At 41.7% G+C, this 17,899-nt stretch overlaps 1 protein-coding gene across 1 annotated transcript in view; it reads right to left on the bottom strand.

The window, feature by feature from the left end:
• Window positions 1–17,899, bottom strand: part of CACNA1C (calcium voltage-gated channel subunit alpha1 C) — a 447,783-nt gene that overhangs the window by 84,903 nt on the left and 344,981 nt on the right. Inside the window, 7 exon segments of the mRNA XM_068400796.1 lie at window positions 529–658; window positions 2,396–2,528; window positions 9,059–9,128; window positions 9,256–9,376; window positions 10,489–10,603; window positions 12,564–12,684; window positions 13,490–13,697. Coding sequence (XP_068256897.1) covers window positions 529–658; window positions 2,396–2,528; window positions 9,059–9,128; window positions 9,256–9,376; window positions 10,489–10,603; window positions 12,564–12,684; window positions 13,490–13,697 — 898 coding nt within the window.

Raw genomic sequence — 17,899 nt, 5'->3', positions numbered from 1 at the left:
CTTTGCAGCTTGTGTTCAAATAGCCTGATTCTAACCTTGATGACGCCAATTTCCCCCAGAGTGACTGCATCAAAATCAAGAATGTTAATCCTGGTTTACACCAGTGTGAACAAAGTGAAAGTCAGGCCCTGGACTTTTTAGTTCAAAAGAAAGCATGTGGCAGAAGAGCAAATGTTCTAAATGGAACCTGAAAATCCCCCAAATTAGAATTATCTATATCCCAGTCAATGTTTCTACAGACCATTTCCAATGCCTTAATCCCAGGGAACAATGATTTTGCTTCAGCCTTCTGCCCTTCCTTCCCCTACACACGCTTCTGAAATGAACTAGAGACCAAATTCTTCACTGACTCATGTTGCCTGCAAAACCCGTTGATTTCACTCTCAGCCTATGAAAGGCGCAAATCAGGGAAGAGAGTCACTCCCAAAGCCTCTGATGCAGTCTTTTCTGCCTTTCCTGGCTTCAACTCATGATCTGCTTGTACCACACTTTTAATCCACAGCGAGGGAAGGAGGACGGGAAGCATACTTGGTTCCTAAAGGAGAGGTGTCGGACGGGGTCCTCAGCTGCCAGGGAGATGCTGCTGAGCAAGATGAAAAATAGGATCAGGTTGGTGAAAATGTTATCATTAACGATTCGATGGCAGTGGACACGAAACCTGCAAGAGAGAGGAGAGGCACAACTTCATCTCTCAGAGAACACCAAGACCTGGGAAACATTCCCCCCTCCTCTTTTGCCAGCAGGACGGGCCCCGGAGGATTATTCTGCAGAGCATTTTCCCTCTGCCCCAGCAGCACAGAGAATGATGGGCCCAAGCAGTTGTGCTTGGCCCTGCTGGGTGCTGGGCAGCCTTGTCACACAGTGGTGCATACGGAGTGATCAGCTGCCTGCAGGACTCACGCTTGGTGCGTTTGAATGGAGAACAGTCACTCCCTCCTGACAGAGCCTTTTGTGATTTAGATGTGGTCTGAAACCTGCCAACCCAAAATTATAACCCTTGCTTTCATTCACAGAATCATTTCCCATTCATTTAGGGGAAAGCAGCAGAAATGGGCTTTGGGGTGGCCAATGTCTTTCTGAGCTGGGGCTAGAGCGTCACTGAGCAGGAGCTATGAGGGATCGACCTTTCTAACAGAGCACAGACCTGGCTAAATGGATATAGGGCAGGCTGGCATTTGCAAAGGGTTTCTGAGAGGACATCATGCCATGCAGGGCATCTGCTAAACATCACCCTAATTTTTGTTTGGTGCTCTTAGTGGGAAACTAGCAAGTAAAGAAGTAGCAGCCTCCCATCAAACAGCAGCACATCTACTGGGGACCATTACAGCACCTTTTATACGTTGGTATCAGGATGCTAGGAGTTAAACCTCATAACAGTCCTATGCATAATTCTAGAGACACTTCATTAATCTATTTGGCTCTACTTTTGGCTGTTAAGCCTCCAAGCCCCTATTATAGCAATTTTACAGACGATTGCAGAGGTTAATTTACTTCTTCAACAAGCGACAGTGGGTGGGTGGCAAAGCTGGCATTAGAGTCCATGAGTCCCAATCATCATCAGTCCCTGCCTGTTTCACATACCCAAGGAGGAGTGGCACAAGCCCTGATGTGGAAAGACTGGCTCTGAATTCAGCTGTGCTTTTACGGCCCGGCCTTACTTTGGGGCTGTGTTTGGAGGCCAAGTCCCCAAGGGAGATGCTGGGATACATGGTACGGCACAGACCACTGGACAGTGAGCTCATTTCTGCACCCTTGGAAAGATACATTCCCCTGTGTCATAGCTCAGCCCTCCACTCGCAGTACTGGTCTCACACATCCGTGTTGGAAAGACACGTGGGGCAATGTGAACCCATGTTGCAGGAGCCCAAGGAAAGAGTATGAGAGAAGAATTATTCCTCTCAGCCTCCCCTCAGAACTATGGACTGTCATCCTCCTCCTCCCTTTTCTTGTATGCTTGTTCTTGACATGTAGGAATGAGCAGAGACATATGAACTCCCTACTGGGAGTGGATTTTGAGCAGCCATTAGGACGGGAAGCTCCTACCCCACGCTTGACTGATTGCATGATGGCTTGCTTGTAATTTGGACCTGAATATGTTGGGGAATTCCAGTTACTGACTTGCCTCCGAGTCCCTTATTTCCGAAGCTTTCATGATCTGTGTCTTCAATCAGCCTTGCAGGTGCCATGAACTCCCATTGAATATTGTTGGGGCCTCCCTACAGTTGTGCTTTCATGAGGATTTCATGCCAGGGCCTTTAAAGGAGAGAGTGGTCAAAGAAAGTCTCTGGTATGAAGTGCTGGAAGGGAGCTCTACACCACATAACCTTTGGGGCCCAGCATGAAAGGGGTACCTGCTCTCTGCCTCCTTGTTCCAGATAAGCAGTCTCTTAAATACCTGTTGTTAGGACTGAAGATGAAAAAAGCACTGGCATCAGGCATGGGCACAGCCTTTTCCTTGAGGTGCAGCTCAGACATTGGGCGAGGCCGAGGGCCGACAGGCATCTCTGGTTCTTCCTCATCTTCCTCTGCTGCAAGAAGCATTTTTGTCTTTTAATGCAAAATACAACCCGTTCTGCAGTGCTGGGGCATTTTTCTCTGTCATTACTAAAGCTAAAAACTAATAATCATTGAAAGCTTGAGGTTCCTTGTCCACTTCCTTTTTCCAAGGCAGCATCCTCTGCCCAGTGCTCGCCCTGGCATACTTTGATCTAGTCTCTCTGTAAAACCATTAATGCTGGTAAACCTACAATATCCTCACAACAGTCTCATCAGATGCTTCACTGTTCTTTCTGCAAAAAAAGCTTCTTCTAAAGACTGACTTGAATATTTCTTGCTATGGTCTAAATCCATTATCTATTTTCTTATTTTCCATGGACACAGAAAATAGAGAATTCCCTTCCTCTTGCAGAAGGCTTTTACATACTTGAGGACCATTATTATGCCACTGCAAGTATTTCTGGTTCCTAGAGCAAAACAAAAACAGTCTTTCCTGAGGTGCTGTGTTCCCTAGGTCTCTGATCATTCTTGCTACTTTCTTCCAGATTATGTGCAGGATTAAGCTGCAGTTGAGGTTTCACTGGTGCAGGGGAGAGCTGGATTACTTCTTATATCTTAAAATACTATCTTCCTGTTTAAATGTCCTTCATGGGCACTTTTCTTCATTACACTCTGGCATTAATTTGCCATCCATTTCTGATTTGCACAAAGCACAGATTATTTATCACAGAATGGCTGCCTAGCCTCTCACTCCCCTCCCTGCATTTGTGCTGCTGACTGTTTCCAAGAGTGGCACTTTGACCTCATCCTTGCTGAACCACATCTTATTTTCTTCAGACCATTCCTCCAGTTTATCAAGATCTGTTTTTTTTCCTCTTTGTAAGGCTCTCCATGGAGCCACTGTCACATCTGGGATTGTGTTTGGATGAGTGCATGTATGCCCCAGAGCAAACATGGAGCATGGGCACTTTGACTTACACCAATCAGAAATTCTTAAAATTGGCCCTTTTCATAATTCAGTGGGGGGAAGATTGAAACGGTAGGAAAAAGGCTGAGATTCTTGAACCTGATGCCTACGGAGCAGATATCCAGGCACTGTGCAGATCAGTGAGCACCCTCAAGGAAAAAAATACAGAGATGGGGGCTAAGTGGTATGTGAAAAAGAGCCTTCCACCTTTGAGGACTTCTTCCGCCTGCTGAAGTCAGATGCTGTTTTGTAAATGACATGCTAGGATTTTGTTATTTTAAAGATCTCAATCCTCTCACTTAATCAGCAAGACAGGAAAAAATATTTTAAGAAAGGAGTCTGACAGGTTAGATGCAACTGATTCATCTTCCAGCCAATGCAAAGGAGGAAAATCTAGTTAAAAGGTTTATCTAGAGTCCATAAAGTGAGATAAATTCCAGGAAGAGCCTGTTCCTTTAGGGTCAGGTACTGTACTTGATCTGGTAATGAACACATCAGAAAGAACAGCTGAATCAGAACAGATCCTAATCTAGATGTCAGAGACAGGAGAAAAGTGGCCTTTTCAATACATGACTTTATTATATGCAAATAGGATTCTTTCTTTACACTTCCAGTAGAAAGAGTTCAGCTCAAATTCACTTGATAGATTTTTGCATAGATGTTTGAGCTGGTACATAGAATTTGTACTTTTTAAGCCGGTCTATTTTTTAACAGCTTAATTTTATGTTGTAATATACTTTATAATACTCTTTCCACAGGGTTTATTAGTTAAAGAAACGTTCTTTCAGAAGTACTTACGTGCATAGTACTTGTAAAATTGGTGTTAAAGTTAATGCTCATATTTATACAATATTACAATACTTTGCACTTTCACCTTAGTGTAAATGCTCATATTTATATATTACAATACTTTGCGCTTTCACCTTTTATCTGTGGGTTTCAGAGTGGGCTGACAATGAGCAAGGTAAGCAAATTCTTTTTCTTCTTTAACAGTCCAGAATGCTGATGCCCATGATCACGTGGGATACTTGAGACTCTTACTTAAAAAGACTAGTATTCTGAGTCCCTGTTCTGTGCCTTCCCTATTAGACAATTTTTTTTTTTTACTTGGAGTAATGCTTAAAAAAACACTTTTAAATGGGTATGGTACAATGCCTCAGGAAACTGGACTCTTAGCAGAAGGATCAGCCCCTGAAGACCATAAAGAACATTGTTCCTCTCCTCTTTTTCTTGTGTCTGCCATACAGCGGAGAAATATAATTAATGATTCTGGCAACCACATACCTTCAGACTGGAAAACATGTTCAGTTCCTCGGTCATAGATAAAGAATAATGTTCTAAATAATTTTCACTTAAAGTAGGGTCTAGGGCACAGAAGAAAGGAAACACTGAGGTGCAAATACACAAAGAATAATATGATTACACCCTCAGCTCAGGTCATTACCTAAGCTATCTACCTGCACATAGAAACAGTATGCTGCACAGTTGCCAGCATTTGTAGAAGCAAAGATCAACATGGTATTCACAGATGGGCTGGGCAGCACATCGGCTGCAATCCAACACTTGTTTTTTGACTGCTTTCTATACCTAAGGTATATTTGTGTTTAAAAAGTGACCCTTCTAGTCAAGCTTGCCATGAAATCATAAAGAAACATGACACAGAGCTGCCAAGTTCAGATCTAGGTTTGAACTCTCCTAAAGTTCAAGAAAATTAAAATCTGGGATTGTCATTTTGAATTATGCTTCATTAGAATGGTGATGTCCTTTGGTTGTGAAGCCATAAGCACACACAGGCTACAGTGCAGCATCAGTGAGAAATTAAATGATGAGGGTTTTTTTTTTTACTGTACAAAGACCAGAACTCTTGTATAAGGACGTTGCTTTGCTTTAAGCTCCCATGAATCATCACAAGCTTTTACCTTCATCTGACATTCTGAATTCTCTGACTGTTTCTGTACTAGACTGCAAGACTAGCTCCCTGTCTTCCTATAATAAACATATCATCATGATAATCCTTGTAGTGTACACAAATCTCTGGAAGAACTAGACTCTCCCTCCAACAAAGGGGATAGGTGATCTGATGAGCTGCAATCACACAGACTATTCCAGGGGCTAAAAGCAACACTGTGTAGCAAATAGAGTCAGAAGAGGTTATTGAGAAAACTAGTTGAGGCAGCAGAAACAAATAGGAGATTGAGCAAGGTAGGTCGAAAGAATGAAGGGAAAACAAATGAAGCAACCATTTCAAATTGTTTCTGAACACTGGGTTAGGGTGAAGGATGTTTTCGGAGGATGGAATGGTACACAGCCATAGAAAGGTCACAGGCACTGACAGCTTAAATTGTAAACAGAAAATAGGTAGAACCAGCTGACTGCATCTAAGCAGCAATGGGATGTTTCACTTGAAGCACAGCTGAAATGGATCCACATGCAAGTGGGCGAGAAAAGGTGTGTTCCAGATGGGCCGTATATGTCTGCACAGCATCTCCTGTAACGCAGCTGGACCGATCAGCAATCAGCAGAAGGATTCTGGACTGGTCAGATGGCTACAAGGGAACTGGACAGGGATACATGTGGGGATTGGGAAATGCTTGCTTGCTAATGCTGCGCAAAGTCTTGGAGCGTTGTTCCCCAGAACTGACTACTCAAGGCAGATGTGACATACCACATCAGCTCTGAAGAAGACTTTGGTGTTTCTGAGCTTTATACAGCAGAATGGAATAGATGTCTATGGTAAATGTGATCTAATAAGGGATTTGCAAAACTTTACTGCCTCTGAGCCTCATGGTTCACTTCCATGAACTCTGAAAGAAGTGGTCAGGTAATTTTGTGAGCTATTAGAGATCATTTTCAGCAAAAAGCTAAAATTTTCAGAGGGTTGGAAAAGGGAAAAATTAACTTCAATCTTCACAAAGACTTGATAAACAATTCAGGGAACAGGCCTGTTCAGAAACGGCATTATACAATGGCAAATAACCAAGATGCTGTTCCTTTGCATTTCTAATACTTTAGGAGACAGATGAAAACCTGATCATTCACTCAAATTTTAGGTTCTGTTCAAAAGTACGCCAAGCCAGGGTTTGACACTCCAAGGCAGGCGTTAAAAGTTTTTACTTAATTTTCTGAACTCTAATCCTATGCACGGCTGCAGATAAAATGACCATGACACAAATTGTAGATGTAATTTTTGTCATATAGTTCACATGCTGGACTATTTCTAAGTTGTCTGCAGAAGGTAACTGCAACACAGTTCTATTACCAGTAGGAATAAATTTGCTATACAGGTTGCTGTACCTTCACTTGAAAAAAATGTAATGGTCTGCAAATCCAAGCCAGCCAAGAAACAGAAACAGAGCTGTATCAAGCTGTTTTAACTTGTGCTTCTGACTAAAGACTCCACCAAACCCCTTAGCAACTGAGGATGGATGTCCAGTAAGTGCCTGTGCCTATAGAGGTTCTGGGAAGATTGAAGCTAGAGTGATCTGCCCCAGGCAATGTTAAAACAGTATTGCATGGTGTTGGAACCACACTCTATTCCTGATAAATGGGCTATAAATATGGATGAATACAAGTATAGCAAATACAGGGATTTTTTGTACTGAAAATCAAATGCAATGAAGAGTTTTCATTTTTGCTTGTCTGAAACCCTTGCCCATCTATTTAAAATGAACTGTCTTTTTTCACCCTATCACATCAACCTATTATCAGACATTTATTAGGAATCATGGAACAGAAGAGAATATGTTTTATTACCTATTAGAGCCTGTTACATAATCATAGAAATGCAGGACAGAGCAGGAAAGGATCACACAAGGCCCTCTGGTTCACGCCTCTGCAAAGCCAGATGGCTTTATATTATATACCTAAGCCTTTTCTGGCAGATATTTTTCTGACCTGTTCTTAACAACATTCAGTGATGCTGGGCTTCTACAACCATCTTCACAGTCTTTTCTAGTCTGAACATTAGAAAATTCTCCCCTGGTGTGAATCTTAAATCTGTTTCTTCTTCACAATGGAGATAATTACCCTCTTAGCTGTAACAGCCTTTTATGCATTTGAAGATGTTTCTCCTGCCTTCCCTAGCTCAAATGACCACAATTCTTTCAGTCTTAGTTCTTGCTTCCTACTAGCATTGTTTTCACCGTGCTCTTCTACACTCCTTCCAATTCAGCCCTGCTTCTCCTAGCATAGCAGCCAAAATAAGATACGATATCCCAGCTGAGATCTTATCACTGGGGAACAGAATAAAACAATTGCTTTGCTCTGGTTAGCTTTCAATGGCCAGTTAGAAGAAACCCATAAATGGACTAAAGGGTCATGTATTTCACTGTTGATAAATCTCTCTACTTGCTGGCCTTTTGAAAGATGGCAAAATGTTGGCACCTGTTGAGCTTGTGATCACAAGATTCAGATTCTTTTCTCAAGGACTGTTACCTAACTAGCTGCCACCTAAGATCCTTTATTTGTGAGTTGTTTATTCCTGTCTACATGTAGAGCCTGGCACTGCAATTTTATTTAGACCATTTATCCAGTTCCTGAAGAGCTCTTTGAATTCTAATGCTGCCCTCCAGCATGTTTCCTGTCCTTCCTAGCTTCATGTCATCTGCAAATGCAATAAGCATATTTCTTCTTCCATAATTCAGGTCATTAAGAATGAACTGAACTGAACTCGGGACAGGTCCTTGGGTCATCATTACTCTCAGGAACCTCACTTGGGCCATTACTACTCTCCATATAAAGGGTATGACCAGTTTCTTTCCCAGTCATCTAGACCATGTTTTTCTAGCCAGCTTGTGAGAATGTTATAAAAGACAGTCAGAAGCCTTAGAAAAGCTAAAGAATGACATCCACTTCTTTTCTCCTGTCTACAAGTCTTGTCAGCTCCTTTTAGAAGAAAATAACGGTGGTTTGACGTGATTTGTTCTTGGCAAATCTATGTTGGCTGCTAGTCATCTCCTTATCTTGCAGTCATACAGTTTGTTTAATCATTTATTCCAGCGCTTTTCCAAGAATGGAAGTTGAACTGACTAGCTTATAATTCTTCTGCTCTGACCCCACCCTCCATTAGTCTTCAGGATCTCTTGAAGAAAAGCTGCTTGAAGTTCTGAGATTTCTTCAGCCAATCTTTTAAGTATCTGAGGTTAAAGTTAATTAGGTCCAACTGACCTGAAAACTAGCCTAACTAATGCTCTAGCTTGTTTTTTTTTTCCAATTCTAGGCTGAGAGCTTAAGCCTTTAAAATTATATTAATAAGTCACACTGTCTTTTTTGATTTAAAAAAAGGCCAAAAAGGCATTCAGCACTTTGCATTTCATGTTGTGGGTCTTCCCTGACTACTGACTACAGAAAAAATAGACTGAAAAATAGACTGTATATTTTCATATACAGAGATTTGTGTATGATTTGATTTGGTTCTCTGTAGGGACTGCAAAGAAACAAGTCCACACCTGTGCAAACACAGACAAGTGCATTATCCTGTCTCATCATGAAGGCATTACATGTTCAGCATAATTGCTACCACAGTTTGGCTTTATATGCCTTAGCAACTGGAGCTTCTCTTTGTTGAATCCGGGATACAAGGAAGAAGATACATACCTGGTGCTTCTGTTGTGGGATATGGGCTCTTTTCCTCATTTTCATTGGGCTGATAATCATCCACATTGATCTGACAGAAATGAAAGGAGAAGAGGGAAAGTCTTTATCAGACAATGCAGAGGGTTTTCTTTCCCTCAGAAACCCAAGCTGTTCACGCCATCACTGCACAGAGAGAGCTGGCTGGCAGCAGACCTTACCTTGGTAGCAGGTGGGGATTCTCCATCAGCAGTGATCGATTTCAGTTCAATTTTCTCCTCCTTTGTCTCCTCCTCCACAGTTGTTTTTTCTATCTCCTGTTTCTTTTCGGGACTAGCAGTCCTAACAATTTTACAAAATAAAAAGCAAGGAGTTACAAAGGTGAAAAGCTATTTCCCTTTCAGGAACTTCATGTAATAAAGCACACACCATGAGAATGATCATCTGGCTGGCACCTCCATTCTGAGTCCAGCTTACATACCAGTGGTTCCACCTTGTCCTCATCTGCAGGCAAAGGCAGAGACTCTGCTCTAAATCCATATAGCATCCTTTTATTTTATACCTTTCTCAATGGCATGTGTTTGTGTGGGGGGGTGTGCATGCACATATGGGGGAAATATGTGCCTGTGTGTTTGTGCACATGCATATTCTAGGACTGTCAGTAGAGATCTCTCTGTTAACCCAAAGGCAAAGGCATGAACCATAGTCAAACCATATCTTGTGAACTTCCACTAGGTTGCCTACAAAGTTTTGCCCCTCACTTCACTCCCAGAGCCAGGGAAACCTGCTGACTGGCAGGAAGGATGAAGCAGAAAGATCTGCCCAAGAGATCACCTCCAAGCAGCCTGGAAGATAGTGAATAGAAATAGCCAGTAAGGACAGGCTTCCCCACTATTGGCAGCTGGGAGTGACAGAGAAGCTCTACTTCCAGCTCGTGCCTTCTGGGAGTCTGAAGAAACACTAAAAGAGCTGGCAAGAGAAGAACAGCATGTGGCATCAAAAAGAAGGAAGCTGCTGTATCTTGTGTCATGGGAACAACAGTCTGAAAATCTGCCTTGTGGCCCAAAGCAATTAGAAGGACAGGGAGATTCAAATGGGATTGTAACATTGACACCATTTCACACCCATTCTCTGCTGATGCCCTGAAAGCTCATCAGTCACCCAGACTTCCTTTCCTCTGTTCACATCATTGCAACTGTGGGAACTCCCAGCTCACGACACCTTCTCGTCCTTCAGTTTGAATTCTTTAACACAAAAATTTATATATACATAATTCCATACATAGTTATATTAATCACATATATATAATCTGTATACACCCACAGAGAAGTTATACATATATATTACATATACACACATACTTACTTGGACATATGTATGTGCATAGCATGTGTAATTATACACAGAGGAATGCATGCATATGAATGTAGATAGGTGTATGCAAATGGATTTACCTAGCTAGCTTTTTCCTTTCTTTTTCTTCTTCCTCCTCTTTCTGTGCAGATGTTAAACTCTCAGCATCAGCAAGGTTGTCCACAGCAATGGCCAAAAATACATTCAGCAGGATATCTGTTTGTGTGCTACTTAAAGAAAATGGGCTTTGAAAACTGCAGAACAACATTATACCAAAGGTTTCTTAATTGAAAATTTTTAGCAACCTGTCACCAGATCTCTTGGATTTTTCCAAACTTCTATTTCACACAAATGTTCAGGATGTGCACAGCCAGCGTGCACAAACCTACACCTTCCATCCAAATGGCTAACACACTGCGTGAGGTTTCCAAAATTTCACAACAGAATCACTGATACAAAACATCTAAGTCCAGACTTATATTTTAGTTTCTGATTTCCCAAAAGAGTCTCGCTTTGTGCACCAAATCACACTGAAGATAAGGGGAGTGCTGAATGCTTTGCATTTTTGACAGCTTAGGTTACTTTTATTAAAGTATTCATATTCAAGAGCCTCATACCACAAGGCACCTGGTCTTTCCAGTTTTGGGCTATGTATTTGATCTGAACAACCTCATTATAGGTATTCTCACAGACATGAGTGGATTTTATGGACAGCAAGCATAGCACTCTCATTAGCGTTTCTGAGGCAAACAAAAAGAAATTAATTTAGTCTGGGCATTGAAGGGTTGAGCTGACAACTCTGCCATCTCCTAGCAGAGAGCTGGTGTACAGCCAGTCATGCCTGTGTAGCTGAAGGGCAAGGAATCACAACTGTTTTCTTGTCTTGCCAGTCCGTGTTCAGATCTCTTGTTACAAATCTGAACATAAGCTTCTTTTACAAAATTTCTTGAGAGTGAGTCTTATTACACCGTGATTACTTTTAAGTAAACCCCAGTTCAAGGCTTCATCTGGAAATATAGTCACCCCCTCCCTGTGCTCCAAGGTCTAATAGCTCCAAAGTCAGCCAGCATGTAGAGCTGGCTCACACTTTTCTTTGCAGTTCACAAGGAGATCCAAATTGTAGCTTTTTTAAGCTGTCAGACAGACTGCCTCCCTTGACCTTCAGATAAGTGGAATTGCACCATCTCACTTTGAAGAGAAGGCATGCAGATCAACTGAAATGTCAAATAACAGGGTTTGAGAGACCTGAATTATGAGGAAAGGCCAGAAGAGCTGGACTGAGACGACAAGGTGGCTTTATAGAAGAATCAGTATAAAAATAAATGTCACCTCTGACACAGGAAGGCCATTTCTTAGGGAAGCAGAAACTAAACATGAAGAAATTTGGAGCAAACTGAGATACGGAACAGAACCATAGCTCTATGTTATATGCAAATTCCTGTGAAAAGACACTCACAGCCTAATCATGCAATGTGCTTTGTACCTCCTGGGATATGTACAGTGCCCTCACTTCACCTTGAAGCCAGAGAGAACTGAAGTTACTCAACACCAGCGCAGGCTGGAAGATAACAGAGCACAAGATTTTCTGTTTGAAGAACACATAGATTGCAGAAACTGAAATGGAACATGGTTCCTGTTAGTTTATACATGAATTAATATATGAGCTCACATAAATCAATTATGTCAAACATATGTTACTCCTATTACAGCATTTGTATATAGCATATTGTAGATTATACATATTTTTATTCCACATAAGGCTTAGATGAAAGCACATGGAATATATTACTGAAAGGCAATTAAAGCAAAAATATGCAGTAAGTACAGTAGGTACACACAGAGGTTAGTTTCTGGAGAAGGCAGGAAAGAAAAACCTATGAGAGAATTAAGGGTAATGAAAAATAAAAACACTAAATATGTAAAGATATTAAATAAAAGCTAGCATGAGGAACTGGAACGTAGCTGGCTCTTACAACTGTTTATATGCCTAAAGTCTTAGCACTAGCTAAAATTAAACAAAGTTGTTTAACTTTTGGCAGTGCAAAGCCAAAATTCAGACCTAGGGAAAAGGTAAAAATGTAAGGTATGAAATTCGTTATTTTCTGACATAACAAAGTAGTAAAGGGTGGTGTTAAATTCAGCCCCACTTGGAGAAAAGAGTAGCATCAAAGGATACAGTTTCCACAGATGAAGAGGATGATGAAATAAATACAGACCAACATTCCTGGAAAAGAGGGGCCGCCATAAGCCATGATCCCATCATACATCACCGAATTCCAGTCCTCCCCAGTCAGGATCTAAATGACATATTCCCACCAATAAGGGATACAGTGTTAGACCACACAGAGAATTTGAAAACCCCATTAACACAAAGATATCTACTATCTTAGAGAATACCCCCTCCCCCTGGACAGTTGGAGACCCTGGCTGTGTCCATCTAGAAAATTAAAAAAACCCAAACAGAGAGAATACAAAGAGGGCCTGTGCTCAAAGTGTAAAGATATGTCCTCTGAAGATGATGGCTGAAGCCAAATGGCTCTCCCAGACAGTTCTGTTCAATTCTCCCCACCTCTTGCAGCCATTTCTCTCCCACATGCCTGTTGTTTCAGACAGGCAGCACACCCTATAGCACTGAAGACAGCCCTCAGCACAGCCCTCTCCACCACTTCCCTTCACCTTGCATGTGAAACCATGATCCTGATGCTCTTGGCTGATCACTCCCAAAACTGCAGTCAGCTTAAAGGCCATTTGATTACTTCTCTCGTGCTGTGAGCAGATATTTGTCCCCCAGTACTGTGGGAGAGGGGAGGACAGCTGCAGGACTGGGCTTTGGCATGTAGGTGCTGCCCTGGGACATGGCAATGGCCATTCTCTTGTCCTACCCTGCTAAGATCTGGTGGCCTTGCTACACACAGGGGCTTTAGCTTTGGCTCCCCACTTTGGGAGGGAATACCCCTGTGCTGGCAGCACAGCGTGGCACCTTGCTCCTGAAGCTGTTAGCCTGATGTCCACCAGGCTTCAGGGGAAGGGTGCAGGACCTGCTCTGTCTTGACCCATGTAAACACAATGTGTTTGCCCTATTGGGACCACTCTTGCCCTTACCTGAAACACAGTGAGGAGAGACTGGGGGAAGTTGTCAAATGTACTCCTCCTGGTCTGCATCTCATCAAAATTAAACTTGCCCCCAAAAAGCTGCATCCCCAGGAGTGAGAAGATGATAATGAAGAGGAAGAGAAGCAGCAATAGGGAGGCAATGGAGCGGACTGAATTCAGGAGTGAAGCTACAAGGTTACTCAGGGAGTTCCAGTATCTGGGAGAGAAAACAGAAGCAGTTAAAATTTCTTCAGTCCAAGACAGGTGCTCATAGACTGCACAGGATATTGGTTCCGTCTGCCTTCTGCGTATAAGCAGGCATTTCCAAACACCCTGTTAAGCAGTGAATCATTGATGTGCTTCCCTAAGATAATGAGACTTACTGCAGCTAATGAGTAATCTTACTACCACACGTGTACATACACAATTCCCTCCACCCCCCACCCCATATGCACACCCAGAAGATTATTGCAGCACTCTCCATCTAAGGCTCTCCAAAGCTTATATCAATATACGGTGATTAGTTCTTGCTGCTTCAGTGAGTTACATTCTAACCAACCTCATTACAACACTCACAGATGTTATGGCAGCCAGAATACCTCACTCCAGAGAACGGCGTGTAATAGCTAACAAGAGCAGATGGGGAAACAGTTTGGATGCAAATACAAACTTGTCCAAAATTTGGTGCGTGGGAGTACGTGCTTGGGCTCATTCACAGACAGACATTACTAAGCTTTCTGGGACTGAGAGGAATGAGCAAGATATTAAAGGTCCTACACGTCCACCAATGTTTGTTTTATATGGACCCTAAAAGAGACTCTAGTTCTACATCCATAAAGTTCAGAGTTTCCTTTGCTCTTGGAAGACCATACTATCACCACTTTTTTTTGGTATCAAACCCACTATACTTCCTCAGACAGACTGCAGAACGTTTTGGAAGGGCTTAGAGACAGATTCAAATACAGCTGGATAAGGTATTTCCAGGATACTCAAGACACCAACACACCAGCTGGTCACAATGACCAAAATCAAGAGATGTTTCTTCTGTTCTCTGGGACTGATATAAATTTATTGGATATGACTAAGGTGAAGCTCACTTAAACCAGATACTGAGAGAAGGACAAAATACTTGTGACCTCACAGAAAAAGACAGAAAATTCAGACTTCTGCTTTTAGAACATCTACCATTCAAGACAGAGGATGGCTAAGACCTGCTCTGCCAGCATAGTCAGGCCTGTGCCCAAATCAGACTGATGCATGATGCAGAGAAAGGATCTTCTTGCCCTTGTGGTCCCACTTAAGGGTTCAAAGAGATGCCAGCAGCATGCTCCACTGCATTACATCAGTTTGCTTGCATTCTTTGCTAGCCTGCAGAGTAGCCATGTGTTAGAAAAAGGATGCAATTTTCTATAGAATCCACCACATTGCCCATGAGGCAACTTCCACTTTGGTCTTGCATCTGCTTAATCACTCCTACTCTACTGCTTAGTTGGTCATGATGACTTCTCTTTCATGCAGTTTTGAGCCTGACAGAGCTTTCAGACTGGGCTGAAGCTTAGCTGTCATCTTCCAATCACCTCATTTTGAATAAACATTACTAGCAAACTTCAACAGCTTTCACAGGTCAGCAAGCCAGTAACGTTTGCCTGTAATCTCCAAGTCTTCCTTCTAGCACCAACTCTTGTGGCCTACCACCGTGCTTCGAGATCCCACCGTGGCCAAAGTCTTCCACTCCTTTCTCCCAAAGCCCGTAACAGTGAACCTTTCTTTCCTTAGAGGACTCTGAATTTCTAGACTTATTTTCCTTGGAGACCTGAGAAAGAAGGCAGATATGTCTAATGCTCTTGCTCCTCTGAGGAAGCCTGATCCTTCAATGTACAAATCTGTTCTGAAGGTAGTGTAGTCATTAGAGACAAGGATTCTTAAAATCCCAGTTAAATTAATATTTTTAAAATGTCAGTGTAAAAAGACGACTTTCCTTGTCCCATGGAAGACAGGAATGTTTGAGCAGCCCAATCACTTTAGGAAGGTTAGCAATCTGATCTGCAGAGGGACACCGCCATGTCCTCTGAAGTTCAGCAACTGGTTCATCTCCAAGGGCTGAGCTTCAAAGAGAACTGTGATGCTTTCCCTCCAGCCCAGCTTCAGCACTTCAGAAAAAAGTAGAATGCTTTGAAGCTTGACTGCAATTAAAGAGAAGAACAATGAAAAACTACAGAGCAAGGCTAAGGGCACGGAAGCCGTGGGCTTAGTGCCACCAAATGTCCATACTGAATGTGCAATGTAACAGCTCGCTGTATTTGCGTTTACGCTTACAGCTCACATACTTTCACACTTCGAGGGGAAGGGAAAGTGGCACAGGAAAAGGGAAAAATTAATTTCTGATGAAACTCAACTGACTTTAGCATCCTTAAACCAGAAACTGATGGGGTCCAGAATGTCTCTCTAAGCCCTCCAATGTCAGCCAGGACACATATTTTCTAGGTCTTTCTAGCAGTGCCCTTAAGAGTCATACAGTAGAGCTGTTACCCATCTGAATAGTCTCAGTGACTCACTTAAAGCTTAAATGCCTTGCTATCTCAGAGTGCAACTGCACAGACTTTTATCAGCTCTGCATTTCTTACAAATGGCTCAATACCTGAGATTTGGTTTCTTATGTAATTATCAAACTTAAAGCAATTAACTGAGATGATCCAGTGATTAGTGCTGTTTTATCTGTGCACTGAATGCTAACTACAAATACAGCACCATTAGGAAAGTAAACAAACCAATCAGAGGGAAAAAAAAAGTGAAAAGAAAAAAGGAGAGGGTAAGGAAGGCTTGACTTGATCGGGATGTGAAAATCACAATTGTCTTATCTTAGTGTACTAGAAGCCTGAACTGAGGTTACCATCTGTCACATTAGGTGGTTGCAGAAATAACATAAACACCCCCTCAAAGTGAGATCTGAGGTTACTCAACGAAACACAAGGCTTTTAAGTCAGGAATGGATGAAGCCCAGACAAAGAAAAATTCTCTCATTACTTCATCCTCTTTGGTTAATATACTACAAAGAAAAAACAGTTACAATAAATCTCATGGCACTGCTGGATGGAATCAGAGGTTTTGGACCAGGCAGCATGTAATGGGAGGTACAAGAGAAAGCACTGCTGCTTCCTCAGATGTGTACGGAAACGAATCTGCTTCTTAACATCTCCCACTTGCAGATCTCAGGCCCTTGAGGATGCCAGTGAATGAGGCACTGCAAAACCCGTAAGTAGGATGTGGTTGTGATCCCTGCTTCAAAATGGAGGAATGATGCAGAGAAGTTAAATGGTTTGTTCAACACCTCACACAAAAATCAATTGCAGAACTGGATTAGAACTCAATGTGTTCTTTTATTCTCTTCCCTCTCCTCTCCATTGCCTTCCACTATGTCTTTATGATACTGGCAATCACAGATGCAGAGCTTAAAACAGTAGCAACAGCTAGCAGTCTCACTGTAGGAAAGCTTCCCACACTATTCATCCAATATAAGACCACTTTGAAAGCAGGTACAAAAAAATGGTGCCCTGTCTCTCCTCCCTACAGTTAACAGTGACATATCTAGTGGCAGGATGTAGGTATAAAATATCAAATTTCAGTATGCTGTTGCAAATAAATTGATTTACTTTTTAAGTATAAAGGACTAAATATAGGGATTTATAAAGCAGACTATTTATAAAGAGAAAATAATTTGTCTTCTCATAGCAAAGGAAGATTTTCTGCACAGCCCTGTAAAAATTAGGGAGAATAAACCAAACAGATTATATTGTCTGCTTGTCTGATGTACAAGGCTAAAAGATTCTGAAGAGTATTTGTAATTTTGGAAGAAATATTTTTCTCTTGAAACTCTAAATGTGGTTTCTAAAACGGTGCATTGTTCATCTGATAGTTTCTTTTTTTTTGTTTCTATTATATTAGGGAGCTGTATCTGTGTTTTTCCTAGAAGTGTATCATCTTGACGCACCCAGAATTTGTTTGTGCTTGGTTTTTACCATGGAAAATCCATACAAATATATAACGATTAGGCTACATATTGATATACTCTCACCAGAGAAATTTTCCTGCCTTGTGCCTTTTTAATGCCCTTGACTATCACTATTTCTATCTCCATTGTATGTCCCCATGTCATGAAAATATATTTGAATATATATTTCATGAATATATATTTGACATAAAACATTACACTATAATCCCTCCTACCCTTCCCAGCTTTCTAGGATTGTATCTTTCTGTATTATCATTCGACTCAGGTGGTGTATTCCACCAGTATTGATAACGTCGTCAATCAATCATCATTGTATTTAGAGCTGAGTGAATAATGGAAAAAATTGTATTTTACTGGAGAACATCAGAGGTAAAAGTTTTGCTTTAATGCCAGAATATTCTCTCCTGCAG

The sequence above is a fragment of the Nyctibius grandis genome, chromosome 5 (genome assembly GCF_013368605.1).
Source record: "Nyctibius grandis isolate bNycGra1 chromosome 5, bNycGra1.pri, whole genome shotgun sequence".
Taxonomy (NCBI): Eukaryota; Metazoa; Chordata; class Aves; order Nyctibiiformes; family Nyctibiidae; genus Nyctibius; species Nyctibius grandis.
The sequence above is the reverse complement of the archived record's forward strand: the minus strand, read 5'-3'. Positions and strand labels throughout refer to the sequence as shown.